This window comes from Pelobates fuscus, chromosome 1, assembly GCF_036172605.1.
Source record: "Pelobates fuscus isolate aPelFus1 chromosome 1, aPelFus1.pri, whole genome shotgun sequence".
Taxonomy (NCBI): Eukaryota; Metazoa; Chordata; class Amphibia; order Anura; family Pelobatidae; genus Pelobates; species Pelobates fuscus.
The window spans coordinates 298,945,219-298,966,474 of record NC_086317.1 but is presented as its reverse complement, the minus strand read 5'-3'; the positions used below and the strand labels follow the sequence as shown (position 1 = coordinate 298,966,474).

The 21,256-nt window shown below is 36.7% G+C and overlaps 1 protein-coding gene across 1 annotated transcript in view; it reads right to left on the bottom strand.

Moving 5' to 3' along the window:
• The window catches only part of DMD (dystrophin), a 2,317,639-nt gene that overhangs the window by 1,355,102 nt on the left and 941,281 nt on the right, over positions 1-21,256 (bottom strand). The window contains exons 22-23 of the mRNA XM_063457949.1: positions 8,244-8,389; positions 1,580-1,792 (exon numbers count right to left, since the gene is read on the bottom strand). Of these exons, the coding sequence (XP_063314019.1) occupies positions 1,580-1,792; positions 8,244-8,389 (359 nt within the window). The remainder of the gene's footprint in view (positions 1-1,579; positions 1,793-8,243; positions 8,390-21,256) is intronic.

The following is a 21,256-nucleotide window of genomic DNA, read 5'->3' as shown; positions in this document are numbered from 1 at the left end:
AGCTACTCTGTTTCTACTGGCAAATTCTGCCATTATAGGTAGAGGTAGAGATGGTAGAGATTGGCTATAGCAAGAGATATATTAACTAATTAAAGAAATAGAAGGTCCTTATCTGTCATGGACTTCTGATCCATGTTTTCAACTGCAGCTTCTATCCATACCCTTTTACTGGTGTCCTTACACTGTAAAATGTAGGCTAATGATCAGTTTATAATCTTGTCTCGGTTATTTGCAGCGATGTGGAGAAAAATTCCCAGTTATATCCTACACAGCCTATATCCAAGCAACTCATAAGGCCCAACCTATAATTATGATGGGCAAAAAAACTGAGTGAGCCTGGATATGTAAAAATTATGGCAAATGTAGCAGGTCAGAGGAAGGGCCATGAGAAAATGAGAATAAATGAGAATAAGGCTGCTGAGTTTTCCTCAAAACTTGCTTAGTCTGAGAGTTAAATTTGTGGGTGTAGCTGGATCTCCACAGCTTATTAGCCCAAAGAGAAACTTAATCCAAACTCTAGTGAAAATGTGAACAAAGGCTTTTCAGCATGACTTAAAGAAAATGGCCTGCTCCCATGAGAGAAAGGGCAATATTTGTGCAGGGTTCTGGAGAAAACAGAGTAGATTACAGAGAAGCTTTCATTGCATGTCCTATTGGAATACTATGTTTAGGGCTTAAATGTTACACTTTCCATTGACATTTAACCCTAGTGAGTAGAAACTCCCCCCTGGTGAGTGTGTCATGGGCCCTTGCAGTGCCAAGTAACTTTTAAAGGGACACTGTAGGCACTTTAACTGCTTCTCCTTATTGACATGGTTATAGTGTCTGGAGTTCCTGCTAAATGCTAAACCAGAGTCACAGAGTTACACTATAGGTACTTTAAACGCTTCTCCTCATAAATGTTTTAATGCTAAAACAGAGTCCTCAGCAGCTCATCCTTTCTGTGCTGCTTGGGCTAATGAGACAGCATTAGCCTGAGAATCAGTGAGTGTCTGTGATTGGCCAAGAGTGCCAGCTGACTGCTTTTAGCCAATCAGAGCACCCATTAATGTTATTAACTAATATGACTATGATGTTAGTAATCTCTGCCTTAGCTATACCTCCAGTAGGGGCCGAGCTGTGGGTGGACTCTTAATTAGTGTTAAACTGCTTGACATTGCTATTACTGAGTAAAGGGACAGCGCCAGGAGACTTCAAGCACTATACCCAATCCAATAAGATGAACTGGTTATAGTGACAACCGTGTCTATTTTGGGTCTGATTAGTGCTTCAGATTTTACTCATATATTCAATGTGCTGAAATAAAAACTGTATGATGCCTGCATACATATTCATAAAGTTTAAAACCATACACCTTCTGGGACATTATGGCTATGTCGTAACAGCAAGGCTGTGGACAAAATAGATTACATTCAGATTTTTTATAAAATATATGAAATACATACTACATGTTTAGCAGTTAATAAAACTGATTGAAATAAGCTTCCATTAATTTACCAACCATAGATTGAAGTATGGTACCCAATGTTCCCATATGCATTAAAACAGCAATAAACATAGATGAAACATATACACATACCTGGAACTGTTTAACTTTGCTAAGTAACTCTTCTAGTTTTTGGCATTGTTCAACAAGCTGGTTTGATAATGTCTTCCAGCGTGTCTGGGCAAATTCGATTTCAGAACAGTATTTTTGCTTAACATTGACAGGTGCTTTACTGGATAACTCCTCTGCAGTTTTACTGAGATAATTAATGTCAGCCTGATGGTCCTGCAGGGAACTTTGTAAGGCCTGAAAGAGAATAAAAATAATAATGGTTAAATACATACATTTTACATTAATTATATACAATTTTATATTCATTACTCATTTTGAATTTTATTCTTAATTTTTCAATCTTAATATTTTTTCTGTAAGAATCTCTTGTTAAAGGACTCGTCTATAACATTTAACTATTTTTCATGTATATATATATATTTGTATATGAATATTTATCCCTTCTCAGTAAAGGAGTGGGTATTTAGATTTCTATTATATCCCCCCGTCTCAGTTTGGAACGCATACCATCCATGTGTCTCATTTTTAGTGCCAGTTAGGTCCATACAGTGTCAGCATCCATAAACCTTGGGTGGTGATGAATATGATGTTGTGGCCAGAGGGAATGGATCTATGTTCCACAGTGAAACACACATCAAGATACTGTCTTGAGTTACGCAATTAATAAAGAAAAAGACAGTGAATGCTAAAGGTAAAACTTTATGAGGATATCATATGTAAGGGGCATCTTCTACTTAGCTTACATACCCCTGGAAAATCTATTACTTGGACAAAATGAATTGAGACTTTTTTACTGTTATTTATTAATGTTTATTTTCTATGTATTTTTGCTTGCTTCACTATATTTTGCCTGTGTTGTGCTGCACTCTACTTTGCTTTCTTGGTGATTTAGCTCAGAGATTTCATCACTGGGAGTGGTTATACGCCTGTTTTATCTTGAAGTTTGTAAGTACATTTGCTTTATTACATTTTATAGTGATATACAATATTGTACTACTTTGTCTCATTATCTCTCCACATTTTATAAGGGAGACAAGTCGGAATATTTTATTTCCATCGTGAGTGCATTATATACTTTATTTTCATAGGTGTTCTTTGTACAATATTACCCTATGTGAGTTTTTTTTTCTTGTTTCTAGTTAAACTCATCTACATCATTGAAGCCCCCCATTCAACACAAGATGGTAGGGAGATCTAGAGATCTCCCTCTATGGCGCTGTGCTGCTTAGTTTGTATGCTGCCCTCTGGCTGAGAACAGCTCTTTGAAAGTCAGGGACCAGAAGGAGTCTGTGGGGTCTACTAGAGGGCAGATTCCACTGGACCACCAGGGAATCTGTCATTGTGTGTCTCTGTACATCAGTGTGTTTGCTGGTATATGTGCATGCATATATGCGTGCCCGTGTCAGTATGTGAATGTGTGTGAAATTATTTGTGTCTGTCTGTCCAAAGTGGTTCCTTGATCCTGTTAGGGACTGAAACGTTGATCTGATTTTATTGGACACTATGATTATTCAATAATAAAACACCAGTTTCTTGATAAATACCCATGAGGGTTGAAACGTTGATTAATTTTTTGAGTTTGTGAATACACATTTATTTTCTGGAAATTATTTACTTTATATTGTTTGTGCTGGGAAGCATCCTGGTTAGTTCTGTGGAATATATAACATTTTTGGGGGGTTAGTGCCAGTATTTTTGCATATATAATAAAAATTACTCTATTTAATAAAGTCTGTTATATTCCTAACTGTTATTGTCTTTTTTGAATTGATGACACATTGTTCATCATTCAGATTTTAATTTGGATGACCACTCATGGGAAAGGTAATAAAGATACTTATTTCTCTCCATTAGTATACCATGTGTCCAACTGCGGCAAAAATAACTTTTTCCAGAGTTATGAGCATTGTCAATGAGGTCATTGAATATCTCTTTTAACCCCTTAAGACCGCAGCCAAATGTACAAGTTGTGAACAGAACAAAACGTAAACAAAACCTGGCATTTGCGCTATATGTATGTCCAACCGTAATTCACCTCTTTCATATTAAATGCATCCCCCCTTATTATATATCATTTTATTCAGGGGAAACAGGGCTTTCATTTAACATCAAATATTTAGGTATGGAACATAATTTAATATAAAAAAATATAAAAAAATGGGAGAAAAAAATAATTTTTTAAGTTTTTTTAGTTCTATGTGACATTTTAACTGTGGATGTCAAAATACTGTTTGCTTTTACTGCAATACAATACACATATTTGTATTCAGCGATGTCTCACGTGTAAAACAGTACCCCCTATGTACAGGTTTTATGGTGTTTTGGGAAGTTACAGGGTCAAATATAGCGTGGTACATTTGAAATTGAAATTCGCCAGATTGGTTACGTTGCCTTTGAGACTGTATAGTAGCCCAGGAATTAAATTGACACCCATAATGGCATACCATTTTCAATAGTAGACAACCCAAGGTATTGCAAATGGGGTATGTCCAGTCTTTTTTAGTAGCCATTTGGTCACAAACACTGGCCAAAGTTAGCGTTAGTATTTGTTTGTGTGTGAAAAATGCAAAAAACACCAATTTTGGCCAGTGTTTGTGACTAAGTGGCTACTAAAAAAGTTTGGACATACCCCATTTGCAATACCTTGGGTTGTCTACTATTGCAAATGGTATGCCATCATAGGGGTAATTTTCATTCTTGGGCTACCATAGGGTCACAAAGGCAACGTAAGCAATCTGGCGAATTTTAATGTGAAAAAAATGAAACACAAGCCTTATATTTGACGCTGTAACTTTTGAAAACACCATAAAACCTGTACATGTGGGGTACTGTTGTACTCGGGAGACTTCGCTCAACACAAATATTTGTATTTCAAAACAGTAAAAAGTATTGCAGCAATAATAGCGTCCGTGTAAGTGCTGTTTGTGCGTGAAAAATGCAGAAAACGTCAATTTACTGGTGATATCATTGTTGTAATACATTTTACTGTTTTGAAACACTAATATCTGTGTTCAGCGAAGTCTCCCGAGTAAAACAGTACCCCCCATGTACAGGTTTTATGGTGTCTTGGAAAGTTATAGGGTTAAATATAGTGCTAGCAAATTAAATTCCCTATACTTTCGGCATGGGTTGTCAGGCAGGTCCCGCTAATTGTAATTAATTAGGATACCTAATTATGTAAAATTATTACATAAATATATGTGTAGAATTAATATATGTATATATACATATGTGTATATATACGTATACATATATATAAATATTTTTATTTATATATAGGTATATATATAGTGATATATACGTATATATTTATGTATATAGATATATATATTATTTTGTTCTACGTGTATTTTGATATAAATATATATATATATTAATATCACAATACAGTTAGAACGAAATAACACACATCTATATATTTTTTAATTATTTATTTTTAAATATTTTTTTTATTTGATTTTTTTTACGTATTTACATATTTTTTATATTATATATAAATATATATAACAATAATTATATATATATATATATATATATATATATATATATATTTAATCAGTATCAGTCTACGTGTAATTTGATATTAATATATATATATATATATATATATTAATATTTAAATACACTTCATGTATGTGTAAATGTGTGTGTGTGTGTATGTGTGTATATATACTTAGATCATATATATATAATATATATGATCTAAGTATATTTTATTTGTAACTGTAATTTTTTTATTTATTTTTTTAAATAATATTTTATTTTTTTCACAGGAGAGGGGCAGTGTCAGCCAGTGATTTCACATCACTGGCTGACACACAGGATCAGTGATCACAGTGACTGCCTGTCACTGTGATCACCTCCTGCAGATTGGGTAATTGACCACAGGGGGGAGTATATTTTACCTTAAACCTTTCATTATATATTTATAAGGACTTTGATCACATTCTAGGTCAAATTCTAGATCACACTATAGGTCAAATTTATGCAGTTTTACAGATAATTCCAAAGGGGTTTACAAACATTTGTTGTTATCTTTGTAGATAGATAGATAGATAGATAGACAGACAGCTAGAAAAAGACTACAAAATTGCAAGCTGAAGCCACTCAAGCAATAAATGGCACATCATTTATTATTGTGATTATATAGATACATCAGAAAAGTGCTGTGCTATGGATGCAATGGATGCTCAACAACAAGGCAAGCATTAAATCACATAATACTATATATTGATTCTTTTTTTTTTTTTATCCACTGATTTACAGTTCATTGAAAAACATTTCTTGTGGGAGACAAACAATGATTTTAAGAAATCAGCCTGTGGCAGACAAAGCGAGCAAATAAAGCATCTAAAAGACTGTCCGATTGTGAGAAAAAAGATTTTCTAGTCTAATTAAATTAAAGATGGAAATCTTTGGCCTCATTTCAGAGGGTCATTTCTGGAGAAAACCAGGCATCACTAATCACCTGCACAATGTGAAGCAGGGTGGTGGTGGTAGCATGTTTAAAGGAAAGGTGAAAGCAGAAAAAGCAGAGACCTAATTTGGAGATCCACCGACGATCCCCATCCAACCTAAGGATCTGCTGAGACTAATAGCAGAAATTATGCAAATCCAGGTGTGCAAAGCTTGATATGCATCATACCCCAAAAATGTGAGGCAGTAATCACTGCCAAAGGTGATTCAGCTAAATAATGAGTTAGTGATCTGAATGCTTATGTCAATGTGATTGTTCAGTTTTTTTTTCTGTTTAATAATCTTGCAATAATGTCAAAATGTGTTTTTTGCTTTGTCATTAAAAGGTATTAAGTGTAAAAAAATATTTAAATAACTGTATCATAAGGCTGCAACATAAATAAATGAAAGTGGTCTGAATACTTTCTGAATGCACTGTATATTTGTATAAATCTGACAATGATTATTTCCCTTTATATTATTATTATTATATTATTATTATTATTATTATATTATTTATATTATAAGCCCTGGGATAGGCAGGCACTTCAGATGTTGTGGACTACATCTCTCCTGATGCTTTGCCAGTATTATGGCTGCAATAACTAACTGGGAGATGTAGTCCTCAACACCTGGAATGCCAAATGTTGAATTCCCTTGTAGTCTATTAATACGCATAGAAAACAACTAAACATTTTTTCCACAAAATGTAAATTCTGATGTCAACATTTCCTGCAGTTGAAAGGATACAAACAATATTGTCATGGTACAAAACATGGATTTTGTTGCAAGTGAGGGCCTTTCTATCATATTTAATAGAATTTTCAATGGGCTCTAAGCAGTATATGTCCCAAACTTGTTACCAGTAATTTGCTTTTTTATATGTATTCTTTCACTGATTGGCTTTATGATAGGATGTACGATAGACTCAAGGACTAGAGTGTTGAAAAAGACCTGTATGTAACATAGTACAGAGCTGCAACCACAATTGCAGGGATTTATTTTTAGAAGATATAGATGTAGACATCTAAAACATTCAGTGATCAACCATGTACCTTGTTCATGGTTGTGTATGGTGCAATGGTGACCGTCTGCTTAGCAGATTCTCCACACACAAGATATTATTGTCTTAAACTGAAATTCATAACTATCTGTGTTGTATTTGTAAATTAATTGATAAAAAAAAATCCACCTGTTTTTATCAGAACTTAGATGATACCTCACATTGCTGTTAGGCATACCATCCATTTGATAAATTAGAGGAGATCTGTAAAATTAGAGGAGATATCAAACTGCCCAAAACCTGCTACATTAAATGAGTTTCAATTAACTGTATCACATTTATTATTATTTAGTATTGTCTGTGTATGGATATTGGCAAATCCAACTTTATTTTTAGGTCCAGAAGAAATTTAAAATAGGAGCAGCATAGACATGAATATAATTGGCTGATATTGTTATGTCATGTATAAACCAGAGTATCGCCAGCATTCCTGCTCAGGTGACTGGCAGGTTTCAAAAACAATGTGTTCTGATTCACTGGTTCTCTCTGCTGTGTGCCAGACTGCAGCCCCCATGCCTTAAATAAAGATTTTCCTATTGTCCTCCTCTTAATCGTGCCCTCTTAGCTACTAACATAAGCTATGATGAACTGGCCCATGCCATGAGGCTATATTGGAGCACAGGTCAACTTACGAGGCAGTTTGAAATCCCTGGATTTATTATTTTTAATATAATTTATATAGTGCTAACATATTCCCCAGCACTTTACAATTCTAGAGTTCGGATAATTGACATTGACATTAGGGACAATAAGTAATTGACATACAAAATATTAGCAGAGACAAAAGATGAAGAAGGCCCTGCTTAAATTAAACCTTTGCTATCAATAACCCAATCTAAATTACAGGCATCAATTAAATTCAATAAATAAGGTAAAGGTTTGGGGTAAAGGTACAGGGATATTGAAATATACATCTAATAACTCATAAGTCAATACTCATTAAATTTGCACATATGGACCAGATATCCCTAAAGCTTTGAATGCTGTTTAAGTTAACTGGAGGTTGTAGAAAACGGATCCTCAGGAAAATAGAAAATGTAAGGAATCATCACTGTTTCCATATTGAGAAGCAGGATGTGCACAACCTTTTAATTCATCCACAGCACTGGAGAATTGCTAAATAGCTGCATTTATTACATTGCTCACACTGTTTGACACATTACATACCTTTAGCTCCCTGAGTCTTTGTTCCATGATTTCACATTCGGTAACAGTAACCTGAGGTATAGCAAGTTTGGTTTCAGACTGCTGGATCCACAGAAGGATAGTGCTCATTTTCTCCTTGTACTGTGTAGGAGGTAAACTGTCTAGAACTGAACAGAACAAGAAAGTATTTTACTATATCTGAATTACGCACTTCTCAACTATATATTATGTACTGACAGTATTAAAGCAACAAATCCTGCATTTTCAGAAAATGACATGATTAAAAGTTGTTTTCATGAATTTCTTTCATGAAATGTCTTTCGAAGTCTTTCTGTGACAACATAATCTGTCAGTTTTACATATAAAATAATAATAATAATAACAACAATTATATATAGTCATTTTAATGGTGGCATTTGAAATAGTTACTGTTTCATGTCTTAACTCTTTTAAATCTCAGATTTAACTAGTTGGAGATATGTCATCAGTGACCCAATCATGCGCTGAGGTATCTTTCATATTGGCAGCACTGGGTCGAAGTGAGAGCCTGTCACATCATTCCACCTACAGACTCTGATCAGCATGTGAGAAGAAAAGAGGAGGGGGTGCAAACTGGGGGAGCCAGCCTCTGACTCCCAACAACCTCAGCTAGAAGATGCCACTTAACATCACAGAAGCCACCCTCCTACACCCGAGAGACAGGAAACAAGAGGGTGGTGAAAATGTGACAGTTTTGACCAACATGTGTGTCTGTATGTGTATCATTGTGTGTATCTTGTGTCTGCATATGTGTCAGTGTGTGTATCTGTACTGCATATATGTCAGTTTCAGCGGCGGACAGAGTACTCAGGCATATCGGTCATGGACCGAGGGTCCGAGGCTCTAGGAGGCCCGCCCACCGTGCATGAAAGCAACAGCTGGGCTGGGGAGTTAAACATATCCCCAGCCAGCCTGCAGTCAGTCAGGGGCACGCCCCGGTTACCAAATACATTTTCCATATGTTCGACCAGGCACAGTGAGAGACAGCTAATTGGGGCCCTCACAAAGACCCACTAGGCTGTCTCTCACTGTGCCTGACTGATGAGCAGAGCAGGAGAGCTGTCTGTAACACAGATAAGGCAGCTCCGTTCGGCTCCTTATAGAGGAAATTACATCATGTGTCAAAAGGTCAGGGAGCCGTGCGGAGCTGCCTGATCTGTGTTAGAGGCAGCACTTCAGGGAGAGACAGGATGCTCCAGTGCTGGCTGGGAGAAGGATTTCCTCCCTTTGGCCAAAGGTAAGGCTTAGGGAGGGGGGAATCAATAGTTTTATTTTTTAATAAAAAATGTATATAATGCCCCCCCCCCAGCCTCTCCAACATGTATAGCACCTCTATCCACTGCAGCCCTTTTGCCCCTCTTCCCCCAGCAGCCCCTTTTCCTTTTACTCACTACAACCCCTACACCCACCACAGCCCCTACCCCTACAGCCCCTCTACCTTCTACCTACTACAGCCCTTACCCCTGCAGCCTCTCTACCTTCTACCTACTACAACCCCTATACCCACCACAGCCCCTACCCCTACATCCCCTCTACCCTCTGCCTTCGGCTCTACCCTCTGCTGCCCCCTTACTCCATGCTTCCCTTCTGCCCCTCTACCTTCTGCTGCCCCCTACTCCCTACTGCCCCTCTACCACCTGCTACTCCTCAACCCCCTACAGCCCCTCTACCTTCTTCCCACTACAACCCCTATACTCACCACAGCCCCTACCCCTACAGCCCCTATACCCTCCACTCCCTCTTTGCCCCCTACTCCCTGCTGCCCCTCTAGCTCCTGCTACTCATCTACCCCCAGCAGCCCCTCTACCCTCTGCTGCCCCTCTACTTCATGTTGGCCCCCTTTGCCCCCTACTCCCTGCTGCCCCTCTAGCCCCAGCAGACCCCCTGCTGTCCCCTACCCCTGCTGCCCTCTACTCCCTTCTACCCCGATACTCCCTGCTGCCCCTCTTTCCCCTGCTTCTCCTGTACCCCCAGCAGCCCCTCTACCTTCTACCCACTACAGCCCCTATACCCACTACACCCACCACATCCCTATATCCACTAGAGCCCCTCTTACCCCTACAGCCCCATACCCAACTCAGTTTAAATACCTCATGAAGCCCCTAAACCCACTACAGTCCCTACAACCCCTGCAGTCGCTATGACCACTACAGTTTTTATTACCCCCTGCAGACCCTTTACCCACTACAGCCTCTTTACCGCATGCACAAACTACAGCCCATATATTCCTTACAGCCCTTATATCCCACTACACCTCTTATAGCCCCTATACCCACTACAGTATCCATATACCATGTACCCACCACAGCCCTTATACCCCATAAAACCGCTAGAACCCCTGCACCCACTACAGCTGATATACCAACTACAGCCCCTATACTCGCTGCAACCACCTCAGACTTCTACAGCCCCTAAACACCTGCATCCACTAAAACCATATTTCCATGAAAGCTCCTATGCCTACTACTGCCCTTTTTCCCTGCACCCACTACTGCCTTTATTGCTGTCTGCATGTACTACAGCCCCTATCCCCCTGAAACAACCACAGTCCATATGCCTCCCCTGCAACCATCAAAGCCCCTATCACTCCCCTGCACCCACTGTAGCTTCTGTTGCCCCTGTCCCCTCTATAGTCCCTATTTCCCCTTACCCCCACTATAGCCCCTATTACTCACTGCCCCCACTATAGCCTCTATACCCAATACAGCCTTTGCCCAACACTACAGTCCCTATAACCACTACAGCTCTATGCCCCAGAAGCCACTTAAGCCTTTATTCTTCTTCCCCCATGGCAGTCCCCATGTCCCCTGAACTCACTACAGCACCCCCACCCCCCTGTTTTTATCTACTTAAAGGGAAACTCCAGTGCCAGGAAAGCAATCCTTTTTCCTGGCACTGCAGGTCCCCTCTCCCTCCCACCTCCCAATCCCCGGTTGCTGATGGGGTGAAAACCCCTTCAGTCACTTACCAGAGGCAGCGACATGTCACACGTCGCTGCTTCTTCCTCCACCTCTGCATTACGTCAGTCGGTGGGCGAGACTGATCCCGCCTACCGTCCGGGGAGACATAATGTGCATGCGCGGCAATGCCGCGTATGAGCATTAGAGCTCCCCATAGGAAAGCATTGAAAATGCTTTTTAATGCTTTCCTATGGGGAATCGAGCGACGCTGGAGGTCCTCACACAGCGTGAGGACGTCCAGCGACACTCTAGCACAGGTTTTCTGTGCTATGATGCAGGAAGTGCCCTCTAGTGGCTGTCTAGTGGCTGGAGTTAACCCTGCAATGTAATTATTGCAGTTTATAAGAAACTGCAATAATTACACTTGCAGGGTTAAGAGTAGTGGGAGTTGGCACCCAGACCACTCCAATGGGCAGAAGTGGTCTGGGTGCCTGGAGTGTCCCTTTAAAGGGAAACTATTTTGAATCCTAATATCCTAACACGACTTACAGTAAGTATACAAAGAAACATACATTCACTTTACATGCATCAAATATATTTTGAATCCTAATATCCTAACACGTCACACAAAGACATACATATATTCACTTACAGTAAATATACACAGAAACATACATTAATTTTACATGCAAATACAAGGTTCATCAACAACAACAATATATATATATATATATATATATATATATATATATATATATATATATATATATATATATATATATATATATATATGTCTGCAGGGGGCCCAGGTCCTAATTTTTCCTGAGGGCCCAGGACTCTATCAGTCCGCCCCTTGTCAGTTTCTATATCTATGCATCTACATGTGTGTCAGTGGTTTTATCAGTCTGTATATGTATCTACATGTGTGCCAGTGTGTGCATTTGTGTCTGTGTATATTTGCATGTATGTCAGTGTGCGTATCTATGTGTCTACATGTGTGTCAGTGTATGTATCTGTGTATGTGTATCCATCTGTTTGTTTGTTTGTTTATTTTTTGCATTGCATTGTTGCTGTCAGTTTGGTCTGAAATGTCTTGTCTACTGGATGCAACTAGGATCATGATGATATAATTTCCTAGTTTAAAAAATAAACTAAAATTAAAGATTTATGTAATCATTGTTATACATTATAGCAGCAAATTTCCCCACAGCTATCTCTTGCTAAGCTTCAAGGAAAAATACAATAATATAAGCTAACAGCGTACTAAAAACAGGCATCCCCAGCACATTGCGCTCTTTTAAAAATTCAGCAGTTTACATGTTTTTAAACAAGTCATAGTCATCATGTCCTTTAATGCAATGTTCCAAATGCTTTTCTGAATATAACATGTTTATATCTCTATTAGTTTTGAATCACATCAGAGTTTACCCCATTCATATATTCACTGGCCTGAATAATTCATATAAACCAGGGAGAGAACAGTGATAGGCTGGAAAGGTGTGTTGCCATAGTAGCAGAAACATGTTCTTAAAGCTTTCTGTCTTGTACTTGTGCTTTTCGAGATACAGAAGAATGCATAAAATGATAAAATTCTGCTTGGTTTTCTCTCTCAGACATGGTAGATCACTCTGTTAATGTTTTGTAAAAGAGGAACTCTTCAAATAATGTCATCCAAAACTATCACTCCCCACTTTAGCTATGCAACAGATTAAATTTTAATATAATTAGAAGTTTTAAGCATTATTTTCCATTTTATTTTTTAAATGTCTGGCACTACTATTGCATAGTATAACAAAAAAAATTATAATATTCAAGCCAACAGAAAATGTGCAGAATAAAAAATAAATACAAATAAAAACATAATCCAGTATATCAGTTTACAGTTGGAAAAGTAAATGTTGTAGCTTAAAGACTCCCACCTTGTCTTTGTACCACAATAATATCTCTCTGCTCTGGAACATATTTTATTTTGCATGCTATGGAGTATATTTAGTTTAAGTCAATGTAAGTGCCACTCATCTCCTTTCATTAGTTATTAAAAATAAAAGCTGGCTACCTGAGAACAGGTAACTATATCATCACCTTATCACACTCCCTCCTCCTACTGTTCCACTCTCACCCCACCCCCCTCCCCCCCCCACCCAGTTTCATTCACCCCCTTAAATTGTCACAATCACCCTGCAGGTACCAAATGCATCTTTATTATAAGCATTAGATTGGACTAGAGATCATAATAACTAATAATCTCAGAAGAGATACAGCAGCTGGAGAGAGGAGACTGTCTCAATTCAGGATTACTGATGGCTCTAGAATTTTGATTTTATTTTATTTTTGTCATTTTAAAAGGAATTTTAATTGCATAAAGAACAAGCTAAGGTTAAACATAATTATTTTTACCTTCTTTTAAGGCAATATCTTAGAGTTACAATAGATCTGCACAGGATTGGGCTTCATTTCTGAAGATAAATATGTGAATTGAATTTTCCATCTTGTATAAACAGTTGAAAGGGAAAGATTATAAAATATATCGTTTCATTTATTTTCAAGGTTATACCATTGAGCGAGGAAACAAAATGTAAACCATAATAATTAGCAATTAAATTATCATGAAAATTTAATATTCATACTAATTAACTTGGACCATCACTCTTAGGAACAATGTTATATTGCAGCTTTTGTGGAGTAACATAGTGAAACAAAGATAATTTGGCAAGGCTTCTGCATATCAGTACTTCTTTTGCTATAAAAGCGTAGTGTATTATTAATAACTCAGTATTCTCTACTTAATCCCTGGTTCATCTGTGAAGCATACTTCAAAAATTATTTTCATTCCAAACTTTAAAAAGTAGGCAATTCTGTACAAAGTCGTTCAGTGTGTGTATTAATTTTTTTTGGGCTAGCCTTTATAGTCCGAGTAAGTTTGGATTGTAGATTAGTAATGATTAAACTTTTTTTATCTTTTCGTCATCATAATTATTATTTGTTGAAGTCAAGAAGAAAACAAATATGCATTTGTGAGATCTAAAAAGCAAAAAAACATTGAAATCAACTCCTTTTTGCAGAGTAATGTTGGCCCAAAGAGGTACATCTGTCTCTTCATGGGCTAGTGGGGTCCCTTCATGAGTAGGCAGGGAGATCTAAGATACCCTCACCACACCACCACACCCTGATGCCGTGGGGAGATAGGGCATAGATAATCTGATCTGCACCACCTTTGGGGATACATGTTACATCTTCTGTACAAACACTTCAGTCCCTACACACACAATTTCTACAGCCCCTAGACACACACTACAACCCTAAACCACACATAGTACACCACAAAAAGACCACATACACTACACCATAAACAGTCCCCTCTACAAACACATATAACATCACGGTCAGCCTACCCACAAATACACAACACCTTTTACGGGATCTGTCCCACTTTAGTCCTCTAGTATCCCACTTACAGAGACATCTATTTCTTTTAGCACATGTTGATATAACAGTCTCAGCAGCATTAGAGTTAAAGTGCCCTTTCATGCATATAACAAGCTATCTCTTTGCTAAGATTTATTATCTGTCACACCTGTACTTGCATCAGGATTTGATGCCAAGTTAGGCATCACTCTATATGTGAACCTGTTTCATCATAGTTCAACAAAGAAAGCTGTAACTCTACTGGTAAGTAGTGATATTGTTAAAGGATAACTAAAAACACCCATGCTACTTCATATCAGTGAAGTGGTCTGTGTGCAGTGCTTCTAATTCTTAACTTTTTCATCAGTGCAGGTTTTTAGAAAATACAATGTTTACATTTCAGGTTTAAGTCCACCTCTAATGGCTGCCATACTGCCATACTAACAGCCACTAAGTCACTTCCATGGCACTGACCGAGCATGGCCATGTGATGCGGATGTCCCACAGGCAAGCATTGATTTCCTATGTGCATCATGTTCCCAATGCTCCTCTATGAAGAACACTGAATTGGACAATTGTGGAGGAGGTCATGAGGCATTTAGGGATGGCGCATCAGTGCTGGAAAAAAAGGTATGTAAAAATCGTATTTATTTTTTTTGCACACGATGGGGAGGAACAAATCCAACTAGGGACATGGACATGGACACGAATGCATCAGGAATGGCAATGTTGTCTTCTCGGCCTCAGCTCTGCCTCGCACTTCTCCATATTTTAAAGGGTGGTTGGAACAATCAGTGACTGTTATGTCACAGTAAACAGTGCCACCCCTGAAATGTCAGTTGTGAACAGTCCCATAATGACTCATCATTTGGGCAATATGGTCCTATATATTATGTTGATGGATATACTTCAGAGTCAAAACGAAAGGTAAGTAGCACAATAAATTATCATGCATACCATCCCAGACTTTTGTTTTTTTGTGTTAAATAAACCAAGTGTTGTTAGTACTTGAAACATCTAAAGAAGTCTAGCACTTAAGGGCTATTCAATGAGTAATGCACCTACAACGACTTTTATTACAAATTTATTAAAAAAAATACAAAGAAAAATATCCAGAAGGCACACATAGCCTTGCAAAAACACCTGGTGCACAGACATCCAAAGAACCACAACCAGTATAGTAAATCACATTAGAAAACAGCAGTCAAGGGTGTAAATATGGTAATCTTACTCACACCAACACATGCCTAATCTTGAGAAAAGCCTGATGGATGCGAAACCTTGTCTGTTGTTGTGTAAATATAAATTCCATATTTTCACCATTATATTGTAATATATTATTGCAAAAATATGGATTTTATGATTAAAAAGTGAAAATTGCCCAAGTTAAATTAACATATAAATGTTCCATAGTATATTGGCTAAGAACATTCCAAAAAACCCAAAGTTCAGCCCCATTAACTACATGTTACACTGGTATTTGGGTACCTTTTCTGCACATCACTGGTAGAGTATCAGACAGGATGCTTTTCTTAAAATTGTAAAAAATATTACTCATTCTCTTTCATGAAGGCATTCCTTTTCAGGAAGGAAGCTATCCCGGTATGACTGCTTATTATAAAAAGCTAAATGTTTATTAAAACTGAAATATGCAATGATTAGCATCTTTCACATCTCATCCAAAGGCACCTAAAATGTGTTGGTTGGTGGATTGCATCCAATAAAAAAATTGCTATTATTAATAAAACAAACTGATATTCAGTTTTATTGTAAAATATAAATACATTGCCACCTATTGCCAAAGTGGAATTCTCAAAAGCAAAATTAAATTTTAGTAATATAAATAATATTTCACATGAAAATTTGCTCACTGAACTTTTACAGGGATATACAGCTGAAGAAAGCAAAATATGCAGTTCGCAAGTAAAACTTTATGCAAAATAGAAATGGAATTTTCCATTCATCTCTACTGCTCACTGAAACTGCTTGCAATAATAAAAGTACAATCCCCAGGCAATGTTTTATAACTGAAATTTGGCATTAACTGTTACTTTGTATTAAACAGCAAGTTTTTTCTACACTGTCTTTGTAGAAACAAATTCTTTTGAACTCGTGCTAACGTACACTAAAATAGTTATTTGCTTGACCTAAATAAAATAAACTATTGTGACCTGGGTTTTGACATCTTGAACTGTGACTGTGACGCATACCACTAATAAACAGAACATGCTAAAAACAATGACACGTTAAAGGGACATTATCAGCACAAAAACAAATTTAGCTTAATTAAGTGTTTTTTTGTGCATAGATCACACACGTGCAGTCAAATTGATCAATTATCTGACATTAGGAGTTAAATCTCTTTGTTAACACATCCTAGTCTCCCTACACACTTCCTTTATTGACCAGTCTGTTTTATTTAGAATGTTGTATTTCCTGCTCTGCTAACAGCCTACCAGGGCAGAAAATACAAACTAACAAGATCTGATTGAAAATTAATCGTTTTCATGCAGGAAATGGCAGTCACATCCAGAGGAGGTGTGGCAAGGGCTGCATAAACAAAACAAAAACGATTAACCCCTTAAGGACCGGACTTTTTTTGCGATGTTGTACATTTGCGACCAGGCATCTTTTTGACACTTTTGTGGTGTTTGTGTTTAGCTGTAATTTTCCGCTCTCTCATTTACTGTTCCCATACAAATTATATATTGTTTTTTTCAGGACAAAAGGGGCTTTCTTTACATACCATTATTTATATAATCTCATGTAATTTAATTTAAAAAAAATGAAAAAATATGATGAAAAATTGAAAAAATACACGTTTTTTTAATTTTATGTGAAAAATCTTTTACTCATCTACAAAAGCGAATGAAAAAAACTGCTAAATAGATTCAAAATGTTGTCCTGAGTTCAAAAATACCCAGTGTTTACATGTTTTTTGCTATTTTTTTGCATGTTATAGGGCTATAAGTACAAGTAGGATATTGCGGTTTCAAAACATACATTTTTAAAATGTATCAATAGTGACATTGTAACACTATTATCTGTCATAAATTGCTAAATAACACCCCACATGTACATATTTTTTTAAAAGTAGACAACCCAGGGTATTCAATATGGGGTATGTCCAGACTTTTTTAGTAGCCACTTAGTCGCAAACACTGGCCAAAGTTAGCGTTCATATTTGTTTGTGTGTGAAAAAAGTAAAAAACTAAATTGAACGCTAATTTTGGCCAGTGTTTGTGACTAAGTGGTTACTAAAAAAGACTGGACATAACCCAAGGTATTGCAAATGGGGTGTCTTCTTTTGCAAATGGTATGCCACCATGGGGGTAATTCTCATTCCTGGGCTACCATACGCTCTCAAAGGCAACGTAACCAACCTGGCCATTTTCAATGTAAAAATATTTGACCCATATATTTGACCCTGTAACTTTCAGAAACGCTATAAAACCTGTACATGGGGGGTCCTGTTCTACTCAGGAGACTTTTCTGAACACAAATATTAGTGTTTCAAAACTGGAAAATGTATCACAACAATTATATCATCAGTAAAAGTGCTGTTTGTGTGTGAAAAATGCAAAAAAAGTCACTTTCACTGACAATATCATCGCTGTGATATGTTTTACTGTTTTGAATCACTAATATTTGTGTTCAGCGAAGTCTCCCGAGTAAAACAGTACCCCCCATGTACAGATTTTAGGGTGTCGTAGAACGTTACAGGGTAAAATACAGTGATAGCAAATTAAATTCTCTGGACTTTCGGCCTGGGTTGGCAGGCAGGTCCCTTAAATTGCAATCAATAAAATAACTTAATTATGTAAAAATATTACATAAATACGCACGTAGAATTTAAATATATATGCATATTTATATATTTGAAGTCTACGTGTATATTTATATAATTATTTATGTAATTTTGTATATGGACATATGAATAGTTCGCATTCTTTTTATTTATTTATATATACATAGATATATATACAATTTCATTCTAAGTGTATTTTGATATAAATATTTATATTAATATCAAAATACAGTTAGAATAAAATTTCGTATAGATATATATATTTTTTTAATTTGTATTATTATTTTTAATTTTTTTAATTTAATTTAAATTATTTATTATTCGTATTTTATAATAATATATATATACAATATATATAGTTATTAAATATATTTTATATATATAAGTGTGTAAATTAATTATAAGTGTATTTTTATATTAATATATGTACATATTAATATAAAAATACACTTAGCATGACATTATATATATGATATATAGACATATATTATATAGGTATAATATATGTCTATATATCATATATATACACATATATAATAATATATATTTTTTTATTAACTTTCACTTTAAATGTTTTTTTTATTTTACAGTTGCAGGGAGACTGCCTGTCAGCACAGACAGTCCCCCTGCAGGCAGAGATTAGGACACCTATTGTGACCATGTGGTCGCCCTGTTGGGCGATCACATGGCCCCAGGGGTCCTAAACCGCCATGGGGAGACTGTCTGGGCTGCAGGCAGTCTCCCCACACCGGGAGCACCGCCGATCGCCGCCGGGGGAACGACGGTGATCGGGTAAGTAAATTTTAAATTTAGGACGGTTCAGGACCGTCGTCGGTCGGCAAGGGAAAAATGACGATGACGGTCCTGAACCGTCTAGCGTCCTCAAGGGGTTAAACTCCTGAATGGTAAATAATCAATCAGAAAGACTACAGGGACATGATATATACACCAAAACTGCTTAATCAAGCTAAAGTTGTTTTGGTGCTTACAGTAGTAATATGTGGGAACACAGGGGGAAGAAAGGATACATTTGACGAGTGCAGAGAAAAAAAAATTTTGGAGACTGAAAACTTTTGGCCAAATATTGATTTGTCAGCATTTCTGTACCAAAAACCCAGTTTGATAACAATATCAGATAAACAGAAAGTGCAAAAAAAGAGAAGGAAAACAGGAGGAACAGTTAAAATACATTTAATACAAAAATATTAATTCATTTTTTTTTTTTACTGCTAATGTTTTGTCATCGCATATTTTGCTTAGTTCGTGATTTGGTTCATTTTGGCTAGGAGCTGGGGAATTCGACCCATCACCAGATCAGACCAATTTCAGGAAATTGAATTTGGACCAAAACAAATCTCCATATCTATGTTATATTAGAGAAACCTTCAAAACTTTGTTAAAAATTTATATTAATTGGAGCATTTTCAAAATAAATAGAGAAATAATAGATCCAAATAGCAGGACTTAGTAGTACAGGAGAAGACTTTCAGAGACATTCACTTCAAGTGACACTCTAAGCACCAAAATCACAACCTCTAAATGCAATTGTTATAGCTATTTCCTGTTCTTTTTGCTTTTTGCTTGGCATTATAAAATGTTGTTTCTACCTTTACCAAAACCACACTTTTAGTGGCTGTATAAAAAAACATTCACTAAAAGCACTTCCTACTTGCAGATCTTACATTTTTGTTCTTCAAATTCAGCATTCCCATGCTCGCCATCATACTTCCAAACGTTCTGAATGCTTCTCATGGAAAATTGAATTCTTTGAGAAGCATCTGATTAAACAGGTTTATCTCTGTGAATGCATTATAGGTTCCTAATTCTTCTCTGTTACTGAGATAATTACTTATGCTGATTTCAGAAGAGGAGGGGTGACAGTTTAGAAGAGTCCATCCTGATGCTGGATTACCATTTAGCCTAACATTTATTAATTCGTGTTTAGTGTTTCACAACACCCAGACTCATAAATAAACATGTGAGTGGTGATGCTAAACAAGGGGTAGGTAACCTTCTGCACTCCAGGTGTTATGGACTACTTCTCCCTAAATGTTTTGCCAGCATTATGGGCGTAAACATATTATGGTAAATGTAGTCCAAATCATCTTATTTCCAAAGTGACCCCTGTGCTAGACTATAGTTCTGCATTGTGGAGAAAACATACATAGTTTGCACTTTCCATTTAAGGGGTAAAAGTAAATAATCTAAACTATTCTTGGTATGTGCAGTTATCATGGAGAACTAATAAAATCAATTGAAAAGATTACTGAATGGAATAGATTACATAAGCCAACTTGTTATTATGTTCCCGTATGTTCTATATGTGTATGCTACTATATTGCCCAGCTGTGTAATTACTTTTGGGTCACAGCTAAATACCATATCTTGGATATTACAATGATACATTATTACAGAAACAACTAAATCATAAAATTGCAATGCACATAAAGCAAAATATAATTTGAATGTTGACATATTAAGTCTACAGCATATACATTTCCCATTTTGTATTATGCTGACACGAGTCAAACCTTGCATTTCTCTGCTCTATTGAACACCTCCTTAGAAGTCATTTATAGTTATCATATGTAAATTTGTATTTGTATTTACTTTGTATCACACAGCCTGGTTACAATGCTGCTACCCATCCCATGTGTTCCCTATTAAGGGTTAATAAGTAAAGGGGTGTATATAAAAAATGCCCCTTTCTGTCTCATTAGAGATATCTTTGCCAGAAGCTCAAGGAAGCAGGCTGAAGGGTCAGTGTTAGGACCCGCTTAGGGGGGGTCTGCCTTGACGTTGGCAGGCGGGCATCCCTCCAATGGCCATTGGAGCAACTAAATGACCTCCATTTGTCTAAATATACATAGGGATTAAGGAAA